The sequence below is a fragment of the Ambystoma mexicanum genome, chromosome 4p, assembly GCF_040938575.1.
Source record: "Ambystoma mexicanum isolate Mex_15411 chromosome 4p, UKY_AmexF1_1, whole genome shotgun sequence".
NCBI classification, from domain to species: Eukaryota; Metazoa; Chordata; class Amphibia; order Caudata; family Ambystomatidae; genus Ambystoma; species Ambystoma mexicanum.
In genome coordinates, this window is record NC_090927.1 from 97,232,919 (window position 1) to 97,251,753 (window position 18,835).

The window sequence follows — 18,835 nt, forward strand, 5'->3', positions numbered from 1 at the left end:
CTTCCTGCTCTTTTTCACCACTTAGCAAGCCCCGCCCACCTGGTGCCTTCCTGCTTGCTGCTCTTTTTCACCACTTAGCAAGCCCCGCCCACCTGGTGCCTTCCTGCTTCCCGCTCTTTTTCACCACTTAGCAAGCCACGCCCACCTGGTGCCTTCCTACTTGCCGCTCTGTTTCCCTACTTAAGGAGCCCTCCAGCTTCTTTTCCTTTGCAGATGGGGAGCAGATGCAAGTGGATCTAGGTCACCTGGTCTAAGCCCCGCCCACCTGGTACCTTCCTGCCTGCTGCTCTTTTTCACAATTTAGCAAGCCCGCCCACCTGGTGCCTTCCTTCACCATCACTGTCTTGTGGCCAATGCTGGATTTGACTTTTATGGACTTCATTCATTCACTGTGCGTCACTCTTTCTCAACTCTCATGCTGGACTTCCTTTGCATCTTGTACTCATGGTGGCCCTGAAATCATGCTGTTCCATCTTCATCTTGTACCCTGGCTTGCAACATTATGTGTTACTACTGACTTCTGCAATTGTATTCGCTCTCCCCTCTTGCTTCTCCACTCTTTTTGACTGCTTACTCTCTTTTCTCTCCTCCTTTCCCTTCTCCCTTTTCCTATCTCCTCCTCTTACTTTCTTCTATGCATTTACTCTATCAGAATTGTCCCTGTACCTAATATGATAGCAACCTCGCCAGTTTCCTCCACCCTCCTATTACTGTTTTTTTCCTCCCGACCACCCCTCCAGCACTATCTAAAATGTCGTCAGGCCTAGTATGACAGTCGCTTGTTTTGTTCCTCCCCTCCCTTTCTGCATCCCTCTTCCTCACCTTTTGTTTTTCACCGGCTCTACCAGAAATGTTGTCAGGCCTAGTACGGTAGTCGCCTGTCTCTTCCCATTTCCTTCCCACTCTCTCCCTCCTTCCTTATCTATGTCTTAGCTCTTGCACTATCTGAAATGTCGTCAGGCCGAGTACGATAGTTAATTTCACATCCTTACTGTTCATGGCCTGTAAGAATGTGGTTGTATTTTCCCTTGTTCCCTCCCTTGCCTTGAAGCACTTTGAAACACATTGTGTATAGGCGCTATATAAATAAACGATCATATCATATCATAACTCTTCCTCTTGTTTCTTCTTAGAGCCTGATTTGGTGAAGTACAGGAGAAGTCAGATCATTTTCTTTTTGGCGTCTGCTCATCTTTTGAGTCCCCCCTGTGTAGAAGGACAGGGGGACTGATTGCTATAAACCTCCCAGAAGCATATCGGCACAGAGGACTTTGCACTTCTGGTTGTTAGGGAGAATTATCTTCTAAGGCTAATTTCCCTTACCTATAGAGTCCCCCAGCAGCTTTGCAGGATTTGAAGGGTTTCTTTTTTTCTCCTGCTAAGAGTGCAACCCTTTTTCTCCCCACTCTTAGACAGATTGCTAGTGTGTGTTTTAGGCCATCTTGTGTGCTTATGGTCTATTGGGTTTTTCTCACCCTCATAGGAATTATCTTTTGAACATGTGTGGTACACAGCACCGTCCGTGCCAAACCACAGGGGTGTTGTAGTGACCCCCAAACATAGACTTCATACCCTGGGACTGACTACTGCCTCCCAGGGCATGTAAAGTACCCATTGACTTTACTAGTCAATAATTATGAACTAAACCAGTACAACCCATCATACTATGGAAATGCTGGAAAGGGTTAATAGTTTTTCCTTACTGTTCATTTTCGAGGGGGTACCGTATAGTCCCTCTGTCCAAAGTTTCTGGCTGGTGGCAGTGGTTACTACCGTAAATATTCGACCGCAAATATTTTCCTATGGGATTTTCGCATTGTTCGAGGCTACCACTTTTACTGACAGCCTCTAACATACCGCCGGTTTATTTTAATATTAACTTTACTCCGGTAGGTTTTTATTGCCAGAACTTTAATAATATTTCTTTCTCGTGTCTTTCTCTGAAATACTAACCCGGGTCGGGGATCCTTTGTTTGTCCTGTACAGAAGCCCTCCTTTCGGCACCACTGAATCTGGGTTAGACAGGAAGTATGGGAGGGGGAATAGGCACCCTGGACAGGGTTACCTAGGCAACCCAAGTTGCACTCCGCCCTGATAGGCTGGGGGGCTATCCCGCCAGGATAGCCAACCTACTGTGTGAGTGACAGCTAGGCTGTATGAATGGGGGTCTTGCTGCATAAAAGCAGGGTCCTGAGGACTAGAGGACAAGACTTTGCCACTATGCTAAGAAGTCGAAGAGGAGAGAAGCCAAAGACATCTGCAACGACTGAAGCACCGGTGAACCCCTGCTGCAGATCCTCACCACTTTTCTCCAACGACTCGAGAAGATCTTCACCTGCAAGAGTCTTCTTCCCTTGAGCTGGTGGGGCCAACCAGTTCGCCAATCGCCTTCCAGGACCTGCCTTGGTCGAATCGCCAGTGCCAAGCACTAGGAGACCGGATAGCCAGGCACCCGTCCACCACGACCGCAATTTAAAGGAGCGTACCTTTTATTCTCTTTTGGCAGCACCGTGGCTGGTTCCATCGCTGGGCAGTGCAGTAACTCGAACCTTCCTCCACGACGAGAGTCTCTCTTGCTCTGCTGGATCTCCTGAACTGCAGGAACTGCAGGAACTACCGCCACCGCAGGAGCCTCTTCCACTTTTAAGGTACATTGTTCCGCCAGGCCCACGTTTCGTTGGGTACTGCTAAAGGTGTTTTAAATCCTTTACTTACCTTCTGGGCTGGCTGGCTTTTCGTCTAACATTATCTTTCTACGTCCTGCAACCACCTTTTCAATCGTTTAATAAAGACTTGACTGCAGCTACTAGACCATTTTGAACCTAGGAACTTTGCCTTGTACCACTGACTCTGGCACAAGCCTCTTGACTCTGGCTAAATCTGTTAAAACTGCCTTCTCTAGATTGTTTCTCTTCAAGAAATGTGTTGGTGCACCTAAAACTCTTATAACCACCTTTCCTTCCCCTTTACATATTGCTGAAGTGCCATTTTGCTCGGTTTTCACCAAAGTATTGTTGATGCTAAAGTGCTGCCTTGCTTAACTTGTACACAATCCAATTGGGAAGTGTTGCTGGTGTGTTTAAGAGGTTAAATCTGTATAACTTTTTCTTTCCCTCCCTCTAAAGAAATTGTTAGAGTGCCATTGCTGCTTAGTTTAACACTGTGCCGTTTTGCTCAGTTTTCACTCTTGCTCAAAATTGTCTACAATTTAAATAGGGAGTTGTGTATACTTTTCTTTACTGTTTTAACTTACTCTAATGATAGTGATTTCTGTGTGAACATCAGAGTATGTAAAATAAATATATATATATTTTATTTTGTTACCAAGCTTTGGTCAGTGTTTCCTTGTTCCATGGTATAGTGGGCCTATTGTGTAAACCATGAATACTGCTCATCTCCCTCTTGAGATAAGTCTGACTGCTCAGCCACAGCTACCAACTAAATCCTTGTGGTACAGACTGATACCAAAGGGGATTTATTGCATATACCTGTAGTCTTAATCTTCTGTAGTGCTCCCTAAGGGAACTGCACAGGATTCTGCCTAACACTGGTCTGCACTCATCACACCTGCGCGGTCCTCTCCTCCCACTTACGCTCCCTCCCGTCTCCCATCTCTTCCAGAACTAGCCACCAAGAAGCTACCAAAATGGTTTGGATTTGGGGCAAAAGCATTACTCTGGCGTCCCCTACCCCTGCATCTCTTCGAGGTGGGGGTTGGGTGGGGAAGGGAGGCGAGTTATGGAAGTGGAGCTGGAGAGCAGAGCTCCAGCCCAAGCAGCACCCTATCTCTTCGAGGAATCCAATCCTGGTACTTTTCATAAAAGCAAAGAGCATTTTGAGAACATAAGAATGTATTTATGTATTTGTAATGCGCACTATGCAGCAAGAATTGTGTTTCAAGGCACATCAAGATAAGGGGAGGACAGGGGTGAGTATGAAAAAGTAAAACAAAAACAAAAACGTTCTTATGAGGTCTTGATAATAATAATAATTTAGCATTTATATAGCGCTACGAACCCTCAGGCATCTGAGCGCTGTTTATTATTACCCACAGTAATTTGGAATGTGACAGGGAGAGGGGAAGGAGGGGAAGTGCAGCAAGGCGAGGATTGAATGAAAACAAACAAAAACGGTATACCGTTGTTTCATCGACAGTCATTTTTACGACTGCCTTTTTTTTACAAGTACACTATTACGCAAAAAGTCATCGACATTTTTTGGGGGGTGACAAAGGGCAGATAAGGGGTTGGGGTCGGGATTAGTTAAAAATAGGTGTGGCAGTGGGGTTTGGGTGGAAACCCCCCCAAATAAAAAATAGAAATTGCGATGACTTTTTTCATAATAGTGTACTCGTAAAAAAGGCAGTCGTAAAAATTGCTGGCGATGAAATGACAGAGAACCATAAAAACATTCCTACTTGGCCATGAGGCGATTCGGATTGTGTAAGTGCTGAACCATGAAAAGGGGAGAAGGGGAAGAAGGGAAGTGCAGGAAGGAAAGAAGGAGAAAGGTACATTAAGTGCAAAACAAGTTAATAACAGGCTGTCTTGGGACACAGCCCATCCCCACACAGTGTAATCGGTTCCAGCAGGTGTACAGATACAAGTGGGTAGAAGCGAAACATCGGACCGCCTCGCCTCACGGAGGAGGGGCCACATAGCAATGGACTCAGTGGGAAAAATACAACATTACGGAGCGTAGCGCGTACAGAAGGTAGGCAGGGGTCACAACATGAGTGCACAGAGTGAAGGACACCTCAAAGTGCGTGGGGCTGCTAAGCAGGAGACATAGGCGCAGAGCGATGAATTAAGAGGGTGCCCAGACCAGCCGAGTGAGAACGTTAATCTAAATGTTGGTGCGGCAAGGGGGCTACGTTGTTAAGTCAGCACTCGAAGGAGTGGAAGTCGGATGATCACTGATCGAAAAGGCAAAGTGAAACAAGGTGGGTAAGATGCGGACAGCACAGCTAGGAGTAGGTACATGTTGCATGGAATACACCAGAACTGCATGCAGCGCAAGGCCGCCGGGTAGGACCAACAGATGTTGCAGGCAGAAACAATGAACATGCCAGGGTTTTGTCGGTATTCCGTACCCAAGAAGCCGCAATAGTGAGGCAGAGCAGAGGGGCAGGAGGAAAACGGAAAGGCTAGTACCTCTTGACCCTGAGCAGGGGCTAGACAAGCAGCTGAAGTGGGCAACGAAGTGCGGCAGCCATGGTAGCCAGCCCCGCACAGGGACAGACAGGAATGGACAATGGGGCCTTAAATGAAGGCCTTCAACGCGGCGGCTTCGCCGGCCGCTCCATATCGGAGGAAGTTAAGAGAAAAGTGCAGCCAATCGGTGGACCCCAGAGGTGGATCCATGGAGGGACTGCAGGCAGGCCTCAGTGTTGGTCGCAGCGACTCCGGCGGCCATATTATCAGGGCAAAGATCTTTCAAATGAATTAAGCCCAATGGGGTCTCCCTGATGATGTTGGCACCGTAAGGAGTGTCCTGGGGTGCCAGATGGTCAGGGAAGAGAGGGCCAGGCAGGAATGACTGCTGGGCTAGCCGAGACCTGGGGACAGGGCAGCTGAAGAGGCGCTGGGGGGCAATTGGTACACAAGCTTGGGGTCCCCATTGCTTAGAGAGGAGAAAAAAGTCTGAGCCACCCATGGGGTGCAAGCATTATAAGGGAGACAAGGGGGGGGTTCATGCCTGTCGATTATCACGAGACAGTCAGAAGCAGGGAGCTGAAACGCTAAACATCATAGGGTTCATGTAGAGAAAGAAGGTACCACAGAGGGTTGAGGCGACGCCCTGAAGGGCTTCAACAAATGCAACTTGTAATGTGTGCGATGCAAAGTGCACATCTAAGCTCCCAAATGAAAGGCGTAGATTGCCATGCCATAAGACTGATGACTGCCAACATTGGGACAGTTGCTGCGGACACCCCAGAGGCCAGGGGCGGTTGCTGCGGACCCCACAGAGGCCAAAGGCATTTGCTCCAGACACCCCAGAGGCCAGGGGCGGTTGCTGGGGACCCTCTAGAGGCCAGAGACCTTTTTCAACTGGAACAGCTGAACGGCCCTGATGCCATCCCGGCCCCGAGGTTTTGGGCCTCAGGGTGGATGGAACTCTGGAAAGACACTTTGTTGGAGATCCGCTGTATCTTGTTCCGGCTCAGTTGCTAAACTGGTTTTATAATGCATACCTCTCAACTCACCCGCTTTTGGCGGGTGTCAACTGCCACTTAGGCAGCTCCCTCACCCACCAAGCTCCCTACACGCCCATAGGATTCAATGGGCTTTCACGCACTAAATACAAAATCTGGTGTTTTCACCCGCCCAGGGGCCATGAAAGGTTGAGAGCTATGCACAATGCGACTTTGCAAAGTATTACTGGGATTGCTTTGCATCTTGCATTTGCACCCCATCCTGCAAGTTTCACTATTGCACCCTCGCCCCCCCCAATCCTGAACCTCTTTCCAAAGCACGTTGCAGATTTCGCAATAAGAGTGCTACATAAGCACCATGACATGAAATACGTTTGTTTACAAAGACCTGTGACTACGTGAGGCCTAATCATAAACACGTGTCCAGCCAATCATTATCCAATCATAGAAAACCACAATGGAAACAGAAATAGGACTGGCCTTATAACACATTTATAAACCATTGCCTAGTACCAAAAACATCCTGTCGGCCATATTGGTTATCAAATGAAAGCATGTCCAAAGGGTCGGATTCCTATGACACCGGAAACCATTAAACTATGTTCGTCTAGAAATGACATAAGAAATCATTGTAGGATCAAAATACAGAGTTGATGTGCAGAGCCCTTCCCCCATTGCGTAGTGAGGTAACGCAGGCCACATTAAACAGTGTGCAGGCACTGATGAGCCTGCTGAGTAGTGGACCAAGCGCCTACACTACTATTAAACCAGATGTGGTCCCAATCATAAAGGTAAAACAGGCATATCGTTTGTATCTTTTGGAAGAGCAGGGCAAGGACAGCCAACACTATTCAGGAGGGGTGTGAGCTGGGACAGAAGTAAAACAAACAGCCAAGGCTTTAGGTGGGCCAAGGCTAGCTGTGGCAGATCCCCGGCAGCCTTCAAAAAGGACTGCCAAGATAGGCCCCTGCTAGGGCTCACACCCAACTAGCCGCAGCTACGCCGAATCCTCACGCAGCCCGTTAAGCTGAAGCGCTGCATGGTTAAAGGGCTGGCTGCAGGTATCAGCACTTTGGATTAGGAAAAAGAAGAGGAGGCCTCTTCGGCTAAACAGGCTGCCTGCTTCGCGTTGGCCTTTTACTGAGAAACAAAGGGAGAGATTGGGCAATGCAGTCCTCTTTCTGTTTCTGGGTAAAGAGCCAACACCCAGCAGGCAGCCCTTTCACCACTGACTCCTTGAATGAAAGTGCTGCCGGCTGGGGCTTAGCGCCTCATTAAGACACAGAAGGAGAGCTGGGGTGCACTGGTGTCATACCTTGCTCTTGGTCTCCCCTTTTGTGTCTTAATGAAAGGTTCCGACCCAGCAGGGCACAGAGCCCATGATTTGAACAAAAAAGGATGGGCTGGGCGCACCAAAGGTAATAATGCCAGCGCACACTAGCTCTCCCGCTCTTACAAGCCCCTCCCCTTAGGTGAGGGGTGCTGGAGTTAGGGGGCATGGCCTAACCATACTTAGGCCATGGCCCCTAACTAGAGCCCCCCTCGATTTTGCCTCCCACTTAAAGCACTGCAAACAAGCATAGTTCAGTGTCAAAATAAAACAATGTCTGATCAAGGTTCTAGAAAAATAGAATCTTTAATAAAAACACAACTGGGTTACTTATATATAGGAAATACAAACAAAGCAGACTTTAAAATAAAGGGGAACTCTGGGTTTGTAGATAGGGGTGCTCAGGCAAAAGATTTCAAGAGCAAGTGTCACTAATATTGAATATGTCTGTTAAAAGGTAGAGAGTGGGGGTGAAAAGAACCCTGGGGTCCTTTAAAATTGACCAGCACCTTTTCAAGTACCTTTAGTTTCTTGTCTCTTGGGCTCAAAAGCATCGGGCCAGGCTTCTTGGCACTCGACTGCAGTTAAGCTGGTGTTGAGATGGTCGAGTCATGATTCCTCAAAGGTGAGTCGGCATCGAGATACTTCGAGGCAAGGGCTCCCAGAGGATAGAGTCCGTGTTCAAGAGGGGTTGAGTCGATATATTCCAGTTGGGTCGAGTTAGCAGTGAGATCGGGGGGAGGCAGTGCTTCTACTGGGTTAAGACAGCATTCAAGTTGGGCGAGTTGATCACTTTCAGCAGGTGGAGTCGGGGATCAACTTGAGTCGAGACGATGCTTCCATTAGATTGAGTCAGCGGCCCAGGTGTGGCGATTCAGTTGCTTCCACAGAGTCAAGCAGGTGCTCGGTTCGAGGCAATCTGTGTCAATGGGCCTCATTATAAGTATGGCAGTAAGGTAACCACGGTGCCAGTAGCGCTACCGGCACCGTTGCTACCGTACCACCATACTACCATCTGTGCTTGCGGGGGCCTGTCAGAGCGGCACCCGCGAGCACAGCAAGTTGGATGCACCGGCACTGTTGTAAACGGTGCCGGTCCATCCGACGTCCCCATTCCCATTGAGCCCTATAGAGCTCAATGGAAATGGGGATGGACCGGATCCGGCACCCGCGAAAGGGCAATTACCGGGATACCCCGGTAATTGCCCATTCGTGAGTGCCGGACCCGGTTGCGAGTTTGGAGGTATGAGTAATGAGGCCCAATGGGTCTATGTGGCGTCTAGAAGGCTCAGAGAGCAAGTAAGCGGACCAAACTACTTTGAGCGCCAAAGGCAGAACTGCAGGTCCCGTAGTGCCTGAAAGTGATTCAGGCATGGTCGAGCCAGCTCAGAAAGCCTTGCAAGGCATGTTTTTATGAAGAGTGGGCATAGCTAGGTGATTGAGTATATACATCAATAATTCAAACCCAGGAGAAAGTGCCCTCGCCAGGTAGCAAGACCTGACACAGCGTTTTGCACTATCTTGTAAAGATAAAGGGCGGGTCTGCGCTGGCTATCTTTCCCCCAACCTGAAAGCAATATCTGTTTCAAGTGAACCCTTCCAGGAAGTTCTTGATAGATCTTTAGATAAAGGGATCCCAGGGATGTTTGATCAATGCTGTGACTATTTATAGCACTGCAAAGTCACAATGGGACCCTGAGCTGAATCGGGACTCCACCTCTTTAATGTGCTCCAACTCACTTTTCCGGGCCTGATGTCTAGTGTCTTAAAAAAGCAGCACTGTTGACCATGGTGTTGCAAGCCCTACAATACAAACTTGTGTTATGGCCCAAGCCGGCATCCCTGGCCCTGAGCAGCCAAGGTGAGGCACTGGACTCTTCCCAGAACCATTACATTGTCCTAGCTAGACTTGTTGCGGCAAGCACAAACGTGACCAAGTTGCACCACACTTTTCTTTTTGTGGCCTGCTTTGGCTATCTTCTGCCCCCTTAATGTCTCTTTTCATTTTGCCCATGCCTCTCTCCTGGGCCCCTGTTAATTTTTCTTTTGACTTCCTTTGTTTCTGTGTGTGTCTCGGATGTAGCTGCTCTTGGCCATGAATTTTCGGTTTGGGTCTATTTGACCTAAAACATTTGACCTAATCACATTTTATTTAATGTATTTGTCCTTTTTTTAGTCTAAAATACCGGCGGGAGACCCCCCTCCCACAACCCTTTCCACTTACCCTCAACCTATTCTATACCCTTACCTGCCCCCATTTATATAGATATTTCATTAAATTTGACTGAAAAAGGTCACAAAATCCAATCAAATGTTTTTAGCTCAATTATTCTAATATTGAATGTTCTGCTGGGGGAGCTCTAGGGATCAGTAGAAAATTGAGGTGGTGGATGTTATGTTGCGAGATAGTGTGTCATGACGATTAACGTCATGATGTGGTGTAAGTAATGTAGGGAAATACGAGGGGAAGCACAAGCCCTGTGATGGGACCTGGCAATGTCTGCAGACGATGTTGCAGTCATCTCCAGATCGTACAGCAAAAAGGAAGTGGCGAAGAACCCACAAGCGTCATTGGATGCCATCTCTACATGGTACAGCGATTGGCAGATAGAACTCAACACCAGCAAGACAACTGCCACGCTGTTCACCAAAAAGAAGATCAAAGAGCACACACGCATCAGCCTCAATGGGGAGACCATCAAGTGGGGGAGCAGCAGCCACTACCTCGGTGTGATGCTGCACAGCAACCTCAACTGGGGAAGCCATATTGAGAATACTCAGCAGAAGGCAACAGGAAAAATGGTAGCGATGTACCCACTCCTGAAGACCAAGTTCATGCCCCTCGGGACAAAGATCAACGTCTACAAGGTGATCATCAGACCTACCCCGATGTATGCCTCCCGAGCATGGATGACCTCCTATGAGCGACACTAGAGGAGTCTTCAGATAGTCCAGACCAAGGCCCTGCGGATATTGAATGGAGCTCCAATCTTCACAAGGATCGCTGACCTTCACAGAGAACTGTACATTGAGATGTTTGACAAACATCTACCATAGCTGAGCAATAACTTCTGCCAAGGGCTGGATCAGGACCCGAACCATCTGATCAGAAGAATCACTGCCATCAGTGCAGACCCCTTTGACCGCTACCCCCGGCCCATCACAGCGAAGAGCCTGTGAAACAAGCCGTACTGTGACAAGTCCACACAGACCATGGGGAAACCCAACCAATGACTACACACTCAACCCGAGAGGATGGAGTAATGAGGTTCAAGCCTCGGTATCAAGTAATCACAGCTGATGGATAAAATCTGTCAGCAAGAAGAAGAAAGAAGCAGCTTGTGATGGGAGCAGTGTGTGAAACCACCTTCCATGAGTTGGTGTCATTACTCAGGCAGCGGACACACCACCAGGCCCGGTGGCCCGTCCATCACACAGGAAAGAGATCCTGAAGTTATCCAGGTCACTGGTCTCTAAGCTTTCAAAGAAAGTCACCGGTCAGTACGATGCTGAGAGGGAAAGTGGTGGGTGCAACAGGCAGAAAAAGAGCAAAATATTTGAGAATGGGGGAATTATTGATGAGTCATGTGTGCCACATCTGCACGGCACTCAATGAAGCTGTGTGGCATCACTTCCTGAATATCACAGCAGTGTGCAAAGAAGGGCCACTCCGGGACAGCGAACAGTCCCACACACGAAAGAAAAGTATCTCACATTCAGAAATTGCAATTTACGAATATTCACAACAAATTGAGTAGTACACGGTACCTACTGTGAAGATATTTGTGGAAAAGCTACATTTTAAAGCATGTTGGTCTCATTGTGAGTTTGGTAGCAATTCTGCATTTTCTTCAACTGAATTAACGCTGATCTCAATTAGCGTTCCTGTCACTCGGTCTCCCGGATTTACCGCCAGATTACGAGTGGTGGTAAAGGGTTCCAAGGGCTGGAGCGGGTGATAATGGCCCGGCAGCCCGAGTTAAAGGCCCGAGTGAAGCGAGGTCATTAACGCCATTAGCACCGGTCCCAAGGGCTAGGACGGGACTAATACAAAGTATTTTATTTCTGTGAACGGGTTGCCACAAAGATGGCCACCATGGAACGGGAATGCAGGGCTCCATACGGAGCCCCTCCTCCCTTTCCATGGCGGCCACCCGGAGCTGAGGTGAATGAGCGGCAGTAGCTGCGGTGGTGGCCAGTGCCGCCACCTGAAAGAGGTAAATGGGGTGAGGGGAAGCAACAAAAACAGAGGGTGGGGTGAAGATGGTGGGTGAACCGGCCATCAGGTGGCTTGGAACGCCTGAGATGGTCAGTTTCAGCCCGCATTCCTTGCCTCCTGATTGGCCGGCTCCCCCGCCAAGGGTGCTAATATAAATGAGGGACCTGGAGTGCGATCAAAATCAGAGGATGCAGGAAGAGGTGGAGCAGAAGGGGGCAGCAAGCTTCCACCCACCTTCCCACATATCTAACAAAGAACACCATGACCTTGAGGGGCTGCATCAGTGACGATGCTGATGAATTTAAATGCCTGTTCTCAGTACCCAGTGGTGCATATTTTATCTATGATGAAAGGCAGAGTCAGCCTTTGCATGATTTGAGCCTGGGCATTGGAAATTACACACAGACCCCCGCAGCGAGCACATTACCCAATTTTCCACTAACAACGAACATGCAGTATTTATCATTTTCACGGGTCTATGACTATGGATTGTATTTATTTAATGTGATTTAGTTTTAACATAAAACTTTACACATAAAAGAAATAATATGAAAAATATAATAAACATAGAGCAATACATTACTCTTTGTTCCCTATTCATATTCAAACTATCGCTTTTAGCGTTGCAGCCCAGGGGCCAGATTACAGAAACTTTGCACCGGTGTAAGTGCAAAGTTGCACGGTATTAGCACTCGAGAAAAGTTTGCCCTATTTTTTAAAACACTGGGACATATTGGGAAACGGTTGCACCTTGACAAGTGCAATTTGGCATGGTGTAGGCATAGGGCAAAAATTGCTCTTGGGGAAAAAAAGGTAGATTTTCACTGCATTATTGCACTAGGGCAAACTTTGCCCTGGTGAAAAAACGCATCCAAAATGTATCTTTCTTGCACTAGGGCAATTTCTTCACAGGTGCTTATACAATGTCAAGGTGCATTTGTCATAGTGCAATAGTTTTCTAATATGTCCTAGTGTTTTTCAAAATAGGGCAAACTTTGCCCTAGTGCTAATACCGTGCAACTTTGCCCTTGCACCGGTGCAAAGTTTCTGTAATTTGGCCCCAGAAGTCCCTGGTTCTGCGCCAATGTAAACATTCTTAACTGTGTTATCTCCAATATTCGTAGGGCCCACATTTCAAACATCTGGCCAACTTTCAGGAAAAAGGGGTGCATGGTTCTGGATTTCAGACCCATCTGCTCCACATGTTAATAATACCATGAGATGCAGCGCGGGCATTTTTAGATATCCACCCCTCAAAGCAACAGGGTTTTCAAGGCGCTATTATCATGAGTGAACAGATCTACGCAAGAATTTAGCAGCAGAGCTGTGCGTGATGGGGGCCACTGTATCCCTGATAGAGGGGGCGTGTGACGTCTTGAGTTGTAGACACGCATGCGCGAGCCTCGTTACGGCCCGCGCATGCGCCGTTGTAATAAAGGCGGTCCGTGCGGCAGTTGCCGCCGGGACCTTGGAAAGCACAGACGTACGTGCAATCAACTCAGTAATTGTGTGAATGCGTGTGTGTTAGTACGGGACGGCCCGAGGCACGGGCAAGCCCATCACATTGGCGACGAGGACGGGTGTGAAAAGGGGGATATTCTGACACACGCGAGCGTGTCAACGGTACAGTTCTTCCTCAAACACACCACGGACCCCACACGAGTGATGGCGGCCATTTATAGGGCAGTCGTAAAAGTAACGACTTGATAAAGCACTTGCTAACTAAGCGCTTTGAACAGCAGGTTTTTGGGCCTGATTTACAAAAGCGTTTTTTAATTGATTTTTCCCATTGTTAAACGCTTTTTTTAAAATCAGGCCTATTTGTATTACCCATTTTGAGGGTGCTCAGGGTATGGTTTTGTGTTATCTTGTATGTGTATTGCACGCTACCGAGCTTCCGGGAACTAGTTGCCAGGAAGGAACAGTTATTACAATGGTAATGTTTATTTGTATAGCGCCTATACAGAGGCACATTTTTCAAAGCGCTACAGTATGTATCACTAACTTAATGAAAAAGCGCAGGATCTGGGGCACATGAAGATCATGGTTTGCTTTTTTAAATACATATAGCCGTTTTGCAGCAATGTTAATGGGCATGGATTGCCCACCTAATTTATATCACTCAATGTCTGGGAGCGGGGATGGAGTGGGATGAGATGTGATTACAGATTATGTACAAATCTCCGCAGCCAGTGCTTAACTCGCGGAGCTATCCTGGTCGATGTCTATCTATTGGTCTACTAGCCGAGCACAGGGGCCCGCCAGCAGGTGGAGCAGGCCTCGGCATTAATCTATGAGGCGCCCCAGTATGAGGGACACCCAGAGGCATTGAGGGTGGGTAGGGAGTAGGGGTGTCACGGTATTCGTTTTATGACGGTACAATAACCTTCTTGCCAAATGACGGTATATCATGGTTATCGCGGTATAGCAGGTGAAGTTAACTGATCTTAACAAATATTTTCTAAAAAGTCATAAATTGTCAGATTTATCAACACAAACAAAACCAGGCTCCCAGGGCCAGAAATGGGCTTTTCAACATACTTTCCACTGAAATGCCTTGCTTCCACCAAACACAAACACACGTGTGGAGAGGAGGGGGTGGGGTGGAGGCCTGCTGCAACTGGCAAAGCAAACTGAATAGCTTTTCCTAAGTGGTCATTTAGGCTTTTTGCTTCCCCACTGGCTACTGGTGAAGATGAACATGTTACCATCTTGATAACCTGCATGCCACAGATCAATGGAGGCTGATGGTAGTATACGCTTGTGCACATACACACACAAAAACGCACACACACACACACACACACACACGCACTCTCTCTTTACGTTACAGCCTTTAGTTTACTTGCGGGCCAAAAGGTGTTCAGTAATCACTGACATGTTACCCTTTGGTATGGCAGCAGGGAATACCCACAGAGATGAGTGAATTTCGCAGTGTGACTTATTATATGTAAATTCAATGATAGAACCAGGGAAATCCCCCACTGCCATATGTTTAGAGAACATTATCCATTATAAATATATAAACCCCAAAGCCGCCACCCCAAAGTAAACCCTATTCCTTCTTGGCACTGTATCTATTCTTTCTATTGCTAACATATTGATTTTGTGTCAGGCACGTGTGGTTTATGGAATGGCATTAAAAACTGCTCCAACTGAAACTACTTGGCAGACGGCACATCCAACAGTGCAAGACCAAGACTGCGCAGCACTTGCTTACTGCAGCCTTTCCAAATCAGATTGAAAAGCACACTTAACGGTATGAACGGTATAAACAATGTGACGGTTATTATTGTTCAATTAAGTGGTTCACGGTATCTTTAACGGTATACCGTTATACCGTTACATCCCTAGTAGGGAGGGGGAAAGGCGCCAATGGGGCATTGTCCGAATTAGAGTTGGGGGAGCGGGGCTGCAGATCTGTGCGAGAAGAAGAGGTTCCTTGGGGCACAGTGGCAGGTGGGGGGGGAGGGGGTCTCTATGTGAGTGCCTGTTACCAGAGACAACGCTGAATGCATTTCTGTTGGGGGTGGGCAGTGGGTCCTGTCACAGAAATGGGGTGCAGTGGCCCAACACCATTGAGTGCCCAGCACACCCCCCAACCCCCTCCCCCATGCCCCACCGTCGCCTCCGGGCTATGTTGACTCGATCTGCCTGAACTACAGAGCCATGGCCAGACAGAGCAGGAGTCAGACGTGAAATGGCGCCTGGGCTTCTGTTAACAAAGGCGTGTAAAGCATTTCATCAGAAGCATCTGCATTTGTATGCATGCATTTTTTTCGGCAATTGAAATCGTGGCGTGGGGTTAGTACTTGCATGCCAGGGGAGTGAGTGGAAGGGTGGGGCCGGGGCGACACAGCTCATTCTCACAGCAGTCCTTACGTGTCTGGTTCCAGACTTAAAGGAGAGAGTTAACGGCTTGTAACATTGAAGCGGCACCTGAATAGTCTCGTTAGAATGCGTATGCGTAAAGAAGTGGGATGCCGCCCCACAAATGCGTTTGCCCATCCCCCGCTGTATCTGAAGTTAGCGCCCCTCCCACCATTTGAAGGGTTAGCCGCCCACTGCCCTCAGAAATGCAGGTTTTGCTGCGCCCCTATGTAGGTGACAAGGTATATTACCTGTATATGAATGATAATAATTATTATTATTATTAACCAAACGCTCTGTTTTAAGAGGAATCTGATTTACAGTTCTAAGCATTAATGACAGATTTTGTATAAATGTAACTGTATATTGGATTGTAGGTTTTCTGTTAATAACAAAAAAGAAATAATGTATGACAGAATTTTATGTTTTTGTTTTCTATCTCTTAACAAATTGTAACTGTTTTGTAAAAAGTGTATCATTTGTAAACCATATCAAACAAATAATTATATATATATATATATATATATATATATTAAGCAAGGAATATATGTATATTTATATTTATTTATTTGTAAAGCGCATCCAGGTACGTGGGCAACTGGGCGCATAAGGTGACAAACATGGTTACATACAAGCAATTAAAGACAGTTATGTAGTTACAAATTTCCAGATAAATAAGCATACAAATCACAAAAGATACAGTAGCCAAATCGCAAGAAGTATTTACAGTGGTACAAATGTACTGTTAGTGAATGTGATAGGCCATTTTATGTGGGTCGCAGCTAAGTCCTATTCAGCGAGCCAGTTTATGACTTTGTGCTTGAAGGAATAGAAGGAAGGCACAGCTCTTACTGCAGTAGGGAGGGTGTTCCATAACTTGGCCGCCGAGACTGGGAAGCTGGCCCCACCTGCTTTTTGCAGTTTAAATCTGGGTATGCGCAGCAAATGGGTTTGGGTAGATCTTAGTGGTTGTGTGGAGGTGTGTGCCAAGAAGCGGGTTGAGAGGTATTCAGGTGCACGGTTCGCTTGGCACTTGTGAGTCAAGGTGAGTGTTTTCAGTGCTATTCTTTGGTCAATAGGTAGCCAGTGCCGGTTACGTCTGGTATCAGATATGTGAGCTTTCCTCAGATGTTAAGAGCAGCTCTGATGGCGTTGTTTTGCGTTACTTGAAGTTTATTAATGATTCTGTGGCTGGTTCCAAGATAAAGAGCGTTACAATAGTCAATCTTAGACATTATTAGGGTTCTAGCAAGGGTGATGCAGTTGGCAGTAGAGAGGAAGGGTCTACAGGCTATCAGTTTGCAATTATATATGTATTGTATGTCTCCTCTCTAGATATAAGAAGCCAATGAGAGGTGACCTGTTCACTAATTGAAGTATGGCATCCTGCAATATTCCTAAAAAGTTCAAAGGATCCTCTGCATTAAGTTAATGGGGCTTCAGAATTGAATAGATCGCAAGTGTGTGTAGCTGTTGGTCCTGATGAATGCGGTAACTATGTTAATGAGAGCTGAAACATGTCGACCCGTTGTGTAGTGGACATAGCAGATAATATATAGATAAGATCAATACCCCGGGTTCACCTCACAATAATTCTTTTTGGTTTGAACTGTTCTTGGAGACAAGATTGTAATGGGACAGATGTGGGGGAGCAATTACAATGTTGGAGACTCCCCACCTGTACTTTCTTCCGCAGTCTGCACTGCTGAGCTTTTTAGGAATGTCTCGTTCACAACCTGGGTGTGGCATAAGCTGTGGGCACGCAAGCTTCTTGAAACTGACGCTTGGGGCTTGCAACGTGGTGAATGAATTGTTGACGTAAAATTAGCTTCTCTGCGCCCTTTAACTAGACACGCGGCCCACCCCCGCTCTTCCGGGGCAATCTCCCACAGGCAGGGCGATTTTGTTTTCTGAAGGGAGAGAGAGCTGTGTGGAGAGGCCAGGGGCCAAGTCTTACAAAAAAACAAGTGGGGGGACTCATTAACACACCAATTAAATGTGGTATCATCAGAAATTAGCATATCAAGGTGCCCTCTGAAAAAAGTGGTGGACTCTGTCCACCCTCGAATTGAGTCCTGGGAACATGTGGAGATATGTGTGAACAGAGAAGTCCTTTCAATTGTTGTGTTATAAATATGCCAGCAACAGAGGACTTGGCCGCTCAGGTTGTGTTTTGGCCTCTCTGTGTGTTCTTGGATAATGAGTGAATGATTAGAGCTGAATGAACGAATGAACGAATGAATGAATAAGTGCACGTGGCCGCAGGGCAATCACAGCGCCTTGGAGACAGAGAGAAAAGAAAGCTCACTCACTCCTTGGCCTCCAGGCTGTCCTCACTGGCGGCGAAGGCCCTGGGCACGTAGCCCGTCCGCTCCCCCTGCTGCACGAAGAGCCACTGGCCGTGGTCGTGCAGCACCTCGAAGACCTCCCCCTTCTGCAGGCACAGGTCCTGGCTGGTGCGGGGCATGTAGCTGTAGACGGATTTGAAGCGGTTGGCACGGTGCGTGCCTGCTGTCCCGCTGCCGCTGCCCTCCTCGCCCGGGGCCCCGTGGCAGCAGGGGCCACAGCGGCCCCAGCAGCAGGGCCTCTTGCACACCGCCAGCCCCATGCTGCCTCATACTCCCTGCCCTGCCGGGCCGAGTCTGCTGCTCCTCTCTCGGAGCCTAACCCTGCCCTGTGCTCCAGGAAGTCCGCAACCTGCCCAGCAGGTCCGCCCGGATGCCAGCCGAGCTCAAGGCCAAGGGCCCGGGGAAGAGCTCGGGCGGGGGCGGGGGGGGGGGGGGGGCTGCTTTTGCTTCTGATCAGGCCCTGCTGTGCCTCGCGAGAGAGAGGTCCAGTGTACTGCCCTAGAACTGATCCATTGGGCAAAGCGGCAGCTACCCAGACCAAAGTGCAATACTCCAATTCATATTTCAATGTTTTTTTTTTTATAGACTTCACAGACTATATTTAGACGTGTGTATTATTCCATAGTATTTTTTGCGGGGATTCGAATACCAGGACGACTGACTACTCCTGAGGGTCAGATCTGCCATGCGTGACTGTGTCTGAGGGCACGTGAGGTAAGCATGTTTTGAATATTTGTGGCAAATGCTGCTTGTCGCAGCACTAACAATAGTCAGAAGTACAGGTGCAGCAGCTGAGGATAAGTACAGGCAATTGGAACGTCCGTGCACCTGACAGAAAGCAAAAACAATACCCAGAGACACAATGTTGTGGCAATAACAGGCCGTAGGCTCTATTAAGCATAAACACCAATAAA

The 18,835-nt window shown here is 47.8% G+C and overlaps 1 protein-coding gene across 1 annotated transcript in view; it reads right to left on the reverse strand.

Annotated features, from left to right (window-relative positions):
- LOC138453026 (tyrosine-protein kinase-like) overlaps positions 1-18,268 on the reverse strand; it is a 370,904-nt gene extending 352,636 nt beyond the window's left edge. The window contains exon 1 of the mRNA XM_069605443.1: positions 17,886-18,268. Within this exon, the coding sequence (XP_069461544.1) occupies positions 17,886-18,181 (296 nt within the window). The 5' untranslated portion in view covers positions 18,182-18,268. The remainder of the gene's footprint in view (positions 1-17,885) is intronic.
- Positions 18,269-18,835: the final 567 nt, after the last annotated feature.